Here is a 12,141-nt window from a genome sequence, read left to right as displayed (position 1 = left end):
GTTTTCAAGATGAGACTGGATAAAGCCTTGAGTGAGTTGGTCTGAGAGCACATTTAACCCTGCTTTGAACAGATGGTTGGACTGTAAACATCCTGAGATGCCTTCCAGCCTGGGTGATGCTGTGATTCCATAGACTTACTAAAATTAATGCGCATAGCACTCTTATGCAGCACTTGCCTCAACAGTCAAATGTTAAGGATTCTTCCAAGAATACACTCTGCCATTTTTCAGTAAACAAGGCATTATTGTTTTGTTTTCAGTAAGCTGACTACACAAAGACAACAGCATGATGGTGAGATAAGAATAATTTTTACATCTGTTGCTTAATTTGTCCTCCAGGAAAGTTATCTAGGCCTTCCTAGATCGGCCTTCTTATCTGTTGGACACACAGCTGTGAAGATGTGATAATACTTTCAGTTTATGTTAGAAAATTAGAAGGCAATTTAGGAGAACTGGAAATTCCTATTTCAGATAGTTTTTCTGGTTAACAAAGGAAACCAGTGTTGTAGCCTAGATAATAAAAACACTTGATTAGAAGTCTGCATGTCATAGATGCTGAGCTGCTGCAGTTTCCACTAATTTCAGTGGAGTTGGAGCTGCTGTCTAGCTCTGAAAATAAAGCAAAAATTTCTGATTTGTTGCTTGCACATGTGAATATTTATTATGGAGTTCTTTGGTATTTCACACACTGCAGATACCAAGGCAAATGAGATTACAAGGTATTTAGAATCTCTTGAATTTACATAATTTTTATTTATCACCTATCATATGAATTCAGCTGGTGGGAAATAGACACACAAGGAAATTTAGGCACATGGACTAAACGTAGCAAGTCTAGAGATTCTTGTCCATAAGTTATACCTATTGGCAAGAAATTCTTGACTGGAATATTATCTTGTAAGATAGAGTCCTTTGAAATATTTTTGTAAAAGGTACCTGACAATAATTCTTATTTGCTATTAAAATATCATTTCCATTTTATGAGTTTCCATAAGGTATTTTAAAAGGTTACATTTTGCAAATAGCTTACTTGTTTTGCAATTTGTTCAGGCTGTGTTGGAACTCTTTTGAACGCTGACTGTCAGTAATTTGATGGGTTATAGGAAACAAGTAGATGTCTTAGCCAGACATGAAGATTATTATTTTTATTATTTTTAATATGTGTGGTTTGCAATGTGGCCTAATGAAAGTTTTCAATTCTCCCTAATTCTGAAATGCTAAATTCTTAAGCTAATCTTAATAATTGGTATCATTTAAATTATTGCAAAATCAATAAGGCTTTTAGTCCTCTGAAACTGCGCTGAATTGTATATGTGCAAGTTAATCTTCCTCTAGTTATAGACATGAATATTAATTGTACCAGAAACAGTGGAAATTGTCTCACTGTAAAGGTTCATGTTTGTTTTCTTTCAACGGAATTAAAATTTTATCAGACAAAACAGATTTTGAGGCAATAGTAATTGTTCGTATTCTCATGCCTTGCTTTGATTGCCTGATTTTTGTTTGGTTTTGATTTGCCAGTGGTGCTATTAAATACTAGATTGCCTTTTTTTATTTTATTTATGTTCAAACAGAGGAGGAATATAATTGAATTCAACCAATTCAGTTTTTCAGCAAGGTGGTCTTTGCTGAAGGTTTCCCTCTATCTAACACTGAGCAGTATAACTGATAAGTCATCACTGAAAAATCCATGTCTGAGTTCAAATTCAGCCTTCAAGCAAAAGAGGCAGAATTGGCAATTACAAATTCACAATTTATATTCAAATTCACAATTTATATTTAAATTTCAAGTTCAAATGTACCAGGCTGAGATCAGTCCTTTAGCTCAGCTCATCCTTCAGGGCATTGTGAATGAGGTGCCAAAGGCATTACATGCTCTACATGGAACATTGCACTGAATCTGCGTGCCTGCCAGCCCTAGGACATAGACTTCAGTCAAGACTTTTTACACTGCACTTGTTACCATAGCCTGGGGGATCCTAATACATTAAATTACAAATGTTTCTGGTCATTTCTCGAAAGCTGCTACAGTTTAAATCACTATTTCTTAAGTGAACATTTTAGGAGCCAGAACAGGCCATGTAAATTGCATTCCCAAATGTTTCAGCTTGTGACTGGGTGCCTGCTGAGCAATGGAAATCACATTTTCACAAGTGAAATGCATGGGCAGAATTAGGGAGTGCTCAATGTGCAGCTGCTAGGTAGCCCACAGGGACCTAAGGCAAGAACGAGCAACCAGTCCTCCCTATTAAAAGTACCTATATCTTCCTACTCTTTGCACTCCCAAGGCTGAGTCATCTCTTTCTCACAGAAAAGTCATCAAATTTGTGCAGCTATAACAGTGACTGAAAAACTTGTTCCATAGTCCATGCTTACAAATCTCCCTAGTACCTGATGCAGAGCTAGAACTCAAACCCTGACCTCCCACTTCCAATGGTACACCAGACAAGCATATCGTTTATTTTATATTACTGTTTTTTAACCAATACCTTGCTGGCTGTTTTAAGGGAGTGTCTCCCAGTTTCTTTTCTTGACATTGTTCTTCTTTGTTTATATATTTCTGAAAGCAGATGAAATAGCTTCTGTAACATGCCATAGTCACTGGTGGATATGTACTGCTCTGCGGTAAAGGAGATGCAGATTTAAGTTCAAGCACCAAGTTAAACTGAACAGGGGTTTGAACTCAAAAGGTGATCGTGGCACAAGTGCTCACCCATGTCCTCTCCCCTTCTTTGACTCAGGTTTAGGTTTAGGAAGGATCTGGAAGTGCAAAGAATTTTCTCAGACTGTAGTCAAAGAGGAAGGCAAGTGTTTTGTTTGGGGCTCAGGCAAAAGTGTAGACATTAGCTAAGAGGTCTTGGCAACACGGCTGCTCGAGGAATGAGGCAGGTGTGTCCATGCTGGTAGTCAGTGTTGTTGTTTATCATGGTGAGAATAGGAGACGCTTAATCTGTGTTTGCATTACAAATTATAGTGTGACAGCCATCTGATCATCTGAAATTTCCTTTGCATTTTCTTATAGTGATAATCTGAAAATTTTTGTCCCATATCTAAAAAATAGTATATTTTTAGTCAGCAACTCTGATCATTCATTGAGATTTATATAATAAAATTTCACTCAGGAAGTCTGAATGAAATTAAAAGTAGGTAGTTTTTGGTAAAAGGTAGTACTGTAAGTGATCTAAAATTCCATGACGAGAAAATTTGCAGACAAAATTTTCATTAAATTACATACAGTCTTCATTAATTCTTGGACGTGCAAGATGAAAATTTGTGAGTGAGAATACCTTGTGTTGTGAGCAGAGGGAAGTGTTTAATTGACATTATTAATGAATGCATGAAGATTCCCCATCAGCGTAAGACTTCAGCTTTGTTTAAAGTTGTACTATAAGAAGAGAGCTGGTTTCTGAAGTGAAGTTGAAGCTTTAATCAGACACGCTCATACAAACCAGGCTTCGGCCCAATGAGTCCTTCCTGAGCTCATGGCTTATTCTTTATGGAGGTGTGATGCTTGCAGAAAAAAAATGTGAGAAGCATATTGGAACATTATGACAGACCAGGTAGTACAGCATATTGGAACAGCATATTGGAACATTATGACAGACCAGGAGTACAAAATGAGCTATGTAAGTTGAAGGAAAAAAAAAGAGAGGAGAAAAAGTAAAATATGAAAAATAAATCAAAATGTAGTTTTAAACATTTTTGTGTCCTGAATGTAAGTGTTTGGTTGAATCAGTCTCTCATGTTCCACCACAGTAATGCCAGGAAAAACATAATTTATTTATTTATTCTTTTTATTTGGGATACTGGGAATCATGCTTTTGTAATCACACATACAACCAAGGATCATTAACCAGGAAGTCACGTGCTAGCAGTCCTCTGAGGTTTGAGAAATCAAATTGGAGGGGAATGGTCCAGGGGAATGAAAAGCTCATACTGCCAGGTTAAAGCTGTGAATATCTCCCCCTTGATGGTATTCACACAGGAATCAAGGGAAATGTGTAGAGGGCATGGTGGAAATCTTTGACATGCTGCTGGCTACTGCTGCTCGGTTTCGCATGATGAACCTTCAAGGGGAGGAATTTGTGTGCCTTAAGTCCATCATCCTGCTCAATTCTGGTAAGTGGAGTGCTTTGCTGTCACTCGGGTAATTGCCGTTGCTTCTGCATGCAGTTTGAGTGCTGCTTGTTGTCTCTGGTGATGTTTTCATTTTGAGGCAGCAGCAACTGAAAGGGCTATCAAGACATATGGGCAGAACCACCAGGTAGGGATGAAAGAGGGCAAACCTGGTCAGTGGTGTGGATTTGACCCAGCAAATTAACATGACCAGAGGTTGATACACTGCATGCAGCTGGCTTGGAGGACAACTGGAGCACTGTGTTGAACTAGGAACTGGTGGGTCTTGTTAAAGTCCTGATTACAAGGCACTGAGGTAGCTGGAGCCACACTGCAGGCATCCAAAGGCAATGCTTAGTTATAAACCAGGGCCTATGCTTTCTTTTTTTTTTGACAATGGCAAAATGAAGGGAAAGAATGCAAAGATGTAACTGAGATTATCATGATTGTTTATGTTAAAATACAGCCACCTAAGACTGGTGCCATCAATTTATACTTCCTTTATATTTGATGAAATTATTTTTAGGCTGTAAATCTCATTCTAAATAAACTTAAATAAATAAATAAATAAACAACTAGATAACAAGCCTAGCTATAGATAAAAATATCTGAAGTTAGCTGATGAATTCTTCATCACATCATTGAAATAAGCAAATAAAAGTTGAAGAGTGTGGCGGAAAGTTTCTGTTGCACAACATCTTATTATTATTATTATTATTATTATTATTATTTTCTGGAGAAAAATCTCCAGACAATTTGTTTTAGATGCAGAAATGAAACCCACAAAATTCTTATAACAACGATAGAGGTCTAAAAAAATAATGTAGGCACCAAAGGCAAAATTTTAGACTCAGTTCCCTGCTAAGTTGTTATCTAATGACTAAAAATGCCAAAGTTTTCCAGCCCTGAGGATTTACTTGTTCTCCACTTTTCCTGCTGAGTTTAAAGTTGTAGACAGTATCAGCCTCCAGACAAAGCACATGTGGAGAGCTGTGTGTCTCTCTTATCCTGTAGTCTAGCAGACCACTTGCTCAAGTTGCATGAAATACAAATTCAATTAATCCTTATCAAAAGATGATTCTAGTCACACCAGACTTTGTCATACTGATCAGGCACTTAGCTCTTTATGGAAAAAAGCTGGTCTAAATAAAATAAATGAATAAATAATGCAGAACTATTTACTTATATAATCACATATAAAATAGTTCATTTATGTTCTATGAGATATTAATATAGTTCAGATTTTGTTGTGATTGCCACTAATTACCAAAAAGTGACATCTGAGGCAAGCATCTGGCATATTAGGAATGAAGAGCTATTGTTTTTATCTTGGATGCCAAGGTGTGATAATTGTAATTAAATACATTTTGAGATTTTTTTTTTCCTTTTGTTGTCCTGAGAATTGTTAGAGAATATTTACTAAAATTAAATGCTCTTCCAGAAAGGTGATGCTGCTCCAGATTTTCAGCTAATATAAACAAATGTGATTATCGTCTTAAATAAATCTAGCTCTGAACTAGAATTAGAAAATAAATAGAATTGGAAAATTGAATGAAATGTGTTAGAGGTACAAGTCTTGAATGTGAAGTCCTTGAGTCATATTGTTAAGAGTTTTTGCCCCACTTCTGTATTTAATAAGGATCCAGAAAAATAATTTTGTTATTTAGACAAAGCCCTGTCAGGCATACCCTTTGTAAGCACATCTCTCTTCCATTAATGGTGCATTCTCTTTCAAGATTCCTCTAAGAAAAATTTGTAAAAAGACCTGCAGTTAGTAAAGTCAATAATAGTAAGAGGCAGACTTCCTTCTGCCCATAAGAGGGATGGGCCTACGAGGCGAGGCTAGGAGCTATGGATCTTCACTCTTTCAAGATTCAGCACCACACAACAGGTTTGAAATGATGGTGTTTATATGGTAGAAAGTCAGAGTTGATCTGATGTTCTGGTGAATGATCTGATTTAGAGTGTTTTTATTTGTATGTTTATTTATTACATTCAATGAAATTTTATATTTGCTTAGAAGGCTGGCATTTTTACAAGAGCTTTGGTGGTGACAGCTCAGAAGGAATAGTTCAGGCTAAGCTGTTACAGGATCATGATGAAAACAATTTATACCATTGTTATGTAGATCATCATGTGCTACTCTGATTTGCATACTGCACTCATTGCAGTATTTCTGAGTACACTGTAAACTGAATGTATATGTATATATGGTCACAGAATGTATGCCTGTATTGCTTTTCATTGACTTTATGCATAAGGGTAATTTTCTATTCCTGTTTTTACATTCCTTTAACCAAAGTATTTTATAACTGTCAGAGGAGTTAACTACTGTATGGTCGGAATGTGGGCACAAGCTTCTGAATGTCAGATCCCTTTTAGGAAGCTAGGCTGCATTACAGAGGCAGAGAAATAGGATAATTTGGGGTATGTGTAATATCTGTTCAAGTGTTGTTTGGCATAGATATTCTGAAATGTCTTCTGGAGATGCTAAAGCGTCTTCATAGAATATAGCCAGCTTCCCTGAAGCAAAGTGCTGGACACACATGAAATGTTATGTGCTTATGTGCTCTGAAGCACGCTTTGTATGTGGTGTATGAGGAGAGGCTGAGAGAGCTGGGTATATTCAGCCTGGAAAAGGGAAGGGTGAGGGACAGCTGTCCTCATATAGCTTATGAGCAGGTTACAGAAAAAACAGGGAAAGACTTTTCTCAGAGGTGAGTAGAAAAAAATTCCTTCCAGTGAGAGAGGTTAAGCACTGGAACAGGTTGGCCAGAAAGATGGTAGGATCTCCATCCTCAGAGATACCAAAACTCAACTGAGCAAATGAGCAACCTCTGCGCAGGTTGATCTGACCCTGAAGTTACTGCTATTTGAGGAGGACAAAACCTCCCTTCTAGCCTACACGTTCTCTAAGGTTGCACATATATATACACATAAATCTTTTACTAAAGAAACAGCAGATATACACAAAATGATCTCTTCATCTCTGCTATTTATATTATATACACATATGATTAAATCAGCTGATCTTAAAAGGTTTTAAACAAATTTCCAAAACTGAATTGCACTAATTATGCCACACTTCATATTTAAAAGCATTCTCTATTTGCATTCTAAAAGTCTGTGTGGAGTTTATTCCCCAAGTGTACACAAACATTTCTTTGTTAAATCCTTGGACATGTTAGTCTTTTCACATGAGGCAGGGCTGTTTGCTTTTGCTGGACATTTATTTTCTCTCTCTCTCTTTTTTTTTTTTTTTTTTTACAGTGTCTTTCAAGGCTGTTTAATATCTTTCTGCTGCTTTTTCATGTGGTCTTAACATTTTTATTTTTTTATTTTATTTTTATTTTCCCTCAGTATGTGTGGAAAAGATGGAAGGTTTTGTTTATAAAGCAAAATATACATTTATGCTGCTTCCAAATTTTTCCTGAGATATCAAGGAGACAGCATGTCTGTAACAACAAGGACAGCACTGTCTCCAGCTAAATAACAAAACCAAAGGTGCCCCTCTAAAGCTGCAGCAATGTCTTTTGACTAAAAAGCAAAACTGGATCTTTGAAAACCACGTTCAGCTCAATAACAGAATGCTGTTTCTTATGAACATTCATGTTCTAAGAAACATGAAAGGGCAACACAATGACAGATGTTTTACGTTTGAGTGGATCTAAAAAGGGGAGTGGTGCTATTTGACAAAGCAACAGGTTTTTGTTTTGGAGACATAGATTTAGGTCACATCTTCTTTAGCCGCTGATTTACTTAGTTTGCTGATAAGTCCACAGAGATGGTAAGATTTTGCTGATTTTATGTATCCTGTAAATTTCCCTGATTCATCATTCCTGTGATTGCTATTCTTTTGGTTTTTCCTTCTCCTGTTGAATTGTGCTTTTAATTGATTCCTTTACTTTGGTGGTGGAGAACTACATGAGTGCATCGTACATAGCTGAACTTGCTCTTTGCTCAGCCTGACTTGCTACAGGTACAGACCAATGGGGCTTGATAGAAGGGAAAAAGAGCCTTGGTTTGTTTTGTGAGAATGAACACTGAATGTAAATGTGTTTTAAAACAAGATTTATTGTGACAGAAAACATTTAGAGGACATTCTCCTCTACAGTAATGACTATATCAGTGTATATAGCAATACTTGTATAACTTTACCATGATATGCCAACAACTGACACAGTAGCACTGCAGTCCCTGAGGAAATCTGTGTACATAGCTTTGTGTTTGGGCACAGCCTGGTAGGCTTTGCTTGTTCACAGGGCAGTGCTGTCTCTAGTCTCTCTCCTATGATGTTTTACAATAATGACATATAGCTGGAAAACCAACCGGTAGCTATTCAATTCTGCTTCCGGCTTTCTGTCTGCTTCAGAGCTTGGAAAGACCTTTGAGACAGTTAAATTTCACTTTGCTAAGACAATTTTTCTGCACTTTCATTCCAAAACTTTGCTTGTGTGTGCGTGTCTATGATGGATAGCTGGTATTTCTTTTGGGGAAATTTCTGGTCATTGGCCTGAGGCAGGAGCAGTCATTTGGGGTAGAAAGGAAAACCAACTGTCATTTCTCTTGACAGTTATTGATGGTCATTTGCCTGAAGTCTCTTCATTTTGGGGGGAATGTTTTTTTTTGTTTGTTTTTGATTTATACTTTTTAATAGCTTCGGGAGTCATCCAGCTGAGAAAAGCCCCAAGAGCTCTTTCTTTACAGTGAATTCATTTCAGTAAAAATAATAATCATTGAAAGCTTTGTGAGAAAAGAGGCCATTGTACTATCTGTCTATATCAAATTCGAAGCAATAATCATTACCAAAATAAAGAGCTCTGACTATTGGTTTGCAGAAGCTGTGCTTTATTTCTGTTACGCTTTTGTTCTGTTTTTGATTTTGAACGGTCTCTCTCTCACATATACACTCATACAAATTTATGTTTCATTTTAGAGCAGAAGACCCAAAGTCATAAAACCTACTTCCAGGTTACAGTATTTCTAGGTACCGGGTCCTTGGCATACCAGGATGATGTGAGGATGTGAGACACATCACAAAGATGGTTAAAAAAATAAAATAAAAATCTCAATTCCCTGACTGCTCTGACACATTAATAAATATGCTTATCTTCAAATCTGATGGCATAACACCCAGCTGCAAACAGTACAAACAAGCTGTAGTACATGTGTTACTGTGTGTGTGTGTTTTAGTGCATGTTTCTTTTTTTCTTAATATCCCTAACTGGATTGCATATTTTGCTGTATATGATGCTTTAAAGAAAAATTAAATGAATAGCAATTCCATGAACCATTTTTTTTCCAGGGACCAAAAACAAACAAACAAACACCCCCTCACAAATTACTTCTTGGCTCTGTAAGTTGATGCAGAAAGCACAAAACACAGGATTTGTCAAGTACTTTATGGAGACAGGTCAATGAAGACAGGTCATGATCAAGCCTGTTTGATTGTATCAGCATACATACTTAAGCTGTTGCTGACTCAAGGATGGATTATACTAATACAATCTATCTAGAGTTATGAGATCAATCCAGAAAATTTAAAAAGTAGTTCTGAAGGCAACAGCTGCCATTTGGTAGCATAGCGCTACTGTGACATACTTCACATTGGCTGTGTGTTTTCCTACAGAATGAAGTCAAGGTAAAAAAGTGCAGAATATTATAGAACTTCCTAGGAAGAAATCTGATGTGCTTCATGTACCCAAGAGCTGCTACTCATGGAAAATAGCTTTTTCTAGGTGTAGAGGGGCTTGCTGGAGGAGGTGTCTCAAGACGGTTTGATCTCTGGAAAAATTTCCTCCTGGTCCAAATCTTTCATGTAGTTCAATTTCAAGAAGCCATGAAAGATGGTTATATTTAAACAGGTTTCAATAAAGCCAACCCAGTTGGTTGAGAGGGTCTTGTTGAGGCCAGTGCTAATAAACAAACCCTGGTTTTGTTTACACATGTTGTGGTAACATATTATTCAGTCCTAGACTGCCTAGCAAGTTACCAGAACCCAAACATTAAACAGCAGAGAAAATGGGAAAAACTGCTGACAGCCTGGGCTGGGTCAATCAATATGGCAGAGTTCTCAAGTGGCAACAGCATCTCCTCCTTTTGGAGCTGCGTGCCCAAGAGAGGTGAGCAGCCTGAGGTCAGGTCTATCTCCAGGATATGTGTGACCTCTGCCACCCCTTGTTTCTGCTCTGTCCACAGTGACCAAATCCAGGCTTCAGGGTGGGATGAAAGTTGTCTCAGGGCAAAGACTGTGTTCTTCACATTTCTGTGAACCTTATTATTATCCTGTGAACCTTAATGTGAACATTTCTGTTTCCTTATTCTCTTCCTTATATGAACTGATTAATTCCGTGTACAGTCTTGTAGATAATGCCTCCATTGCCCAGCAGCCCTTTCTGGGAGATTTATTTTTTCCCCTGTGCTTCTCTGAGCCACTGTTTTCTGTGTCATGACTGTCGCCACATCCTTCCCAGCTGCCAGGAAATGACAAGTTTATATGTAGAGGTGCCTTCCAAAGTAGGATGTTCACAGGCAGCTCGTATGGTTTTACACAGCCGAAGAGGGCAGCCACAAGGTCTGACTCTATCAAAGTAATTTTTGCCTGTGGTTTGTTTGTTTTCTTTCTCCTTCCTACTCCAGGTGTGTACACTTTTCTTTCCAGCACCTTGAAATCCCTGGAAGAGAGAGACTATATCCACCGTGTTCTGGACAAAATCACGGATACTCTGATACATTTAATGGCTAAGTCAGGTCTTTCCCTGCAGCAGCAGCACCGGCGCCTGGCTCAGCTTCTCCTCATCCTCTCTCACATCAGGCATATGAGGTGAGAGCAAGCACAAGGTTAGGTGCAGTGAGGTTTCACAAATGCACAGGTGTGCTTGAAGTTGTGCTTTTCTTCATGGAGGGGAGTGCAAACTGTGTGCATTATATAAAAGATAGATCATTGTCCTCTTTCCATAAGTATATATGGAGCTTGTGCACAAAACAGTATGCTGGATTATGGTGTGAAAGGGGTAAACATTTTCCCAATTTGTTTCTTCTTCTTTTCTTTTTTTTTTCTTTCTTTTCCTTTACTTCTAGCTTTGACAGTGCCATAAGCACTGTCTGCTTTTAATACTATGTGCCTTGTTATTCTGTTTGAAAGGTACCGAGCAGATGAAAAACAATGTAACAGCAGCCTAGTTCTACAAATTCTAGTCTCCTTTAAGATAAGATTTAATAAAACTCTTGCATTTGTATAGCCACCTCTCACAAGTGGCTTGATTGCAAATCACTTTAGAAAAGAGACTATTATCATTATATATATCTTACGGGTGAAGATAAAATGCAGATCTTCTGAGTCCCAGTCTAGAGTACTGTGCCCTTTGCTAATTAGAGGTGAAGTGCCTGAGGCATTCAGTTTGTTGGTAGTCTCAGCAGTCATTCTCCCTAACGTAATTACCTCTTAAGGTAGCTGCTCACTAGCTGGAGTGTGTGCAGCATGACAAGCCTATGCAAAGACACAGTAGATATTTTAGTTTTATGAAGTAATAAGAGGCATTGCTGTTATACAGATTTTAATTTTCATTATCTCAGTTAATAAAATTAAAATTAAATTAATCACCACAAAATAGCTATTGAAGCCGAGACATACAGATTTTAAATACTGGACTAACATACAGACCTCAAGGAAAAAGTTAAGGGGTATGTGTTTTATATGTATCTTTTGGGGGAGTTTCTTTGTTCTCATGTTAATCACCTTTTTGGCGTTTGTTTTCTTAAGAATTTGAACAACTAAGGAAGTTCAGATGCACAGTGAATTACTGTTTCTATAGTTTGCAAAGATAGCATTAACTCAAATTGGCCAAAAGGTTATTTTCTAGGAAAAAAAAAAAAGTTCAATTATGGAAAACCAAGATTCATCCCAACCACGTAATCAAAGTGCCTAAATTAGGAGTCCATTTGCTCTAGGTCACCTTTTAGGCAAAAGAGAAAATAGCCACATTTAGAAGGCAATTGCTCATGGATAGCCTGAATTGTTCTTTG

The 12,141-nt window shown here is 37.5% G+C and overlaps 1 protein-coding gene across 1 annotated transcript in view; it reads left to right on the top strand.

Moving 5' to 3' along the window:
• ESR1 (estrogen receptor 1) overlaps window positions 1–12,141 on the top strand; it is a 168,259-nt gene that overhangs the window by 152,335 nt on the left and 3,783 nt on the right. The window contains exons 7-8 of the mRNA XM_035538970.2: window positions 3,986–4,119; window positions 10,756–10,939. Of these exons, the coding sequence (XP_035394863.2) occupies window positions 3,986–4,119; window positions 10,756–10,939 (318 nt within the window). The remainder of the gene's footprint in view (window positions 1–3,985; window positions 4,120–10,755; window positions 10,940–12,141) is intronic.

Source organism: Cygnus atratus, chromosome 3, assembly GCF_013377495.2.
Source record: "Cygnus atratus isolate AKBS03 ecotype Queensland, Australia chromosome 3, CAtr_DNAZoo_HiC_assembly, whole genome shotgun sequence".
Taxonomy (NCBI): domain Eukaryota; kingdom Metazoa; phylum Chordata; class Aves; order Anseriformes; family Anatidae; genus Cygnus; species Cygnus atratus.
The sequence above is the reverse complement of the archived record's forward strand: the minus strand, read 5'-3'. Positions and strand labels throughout refer to the sequence as shown.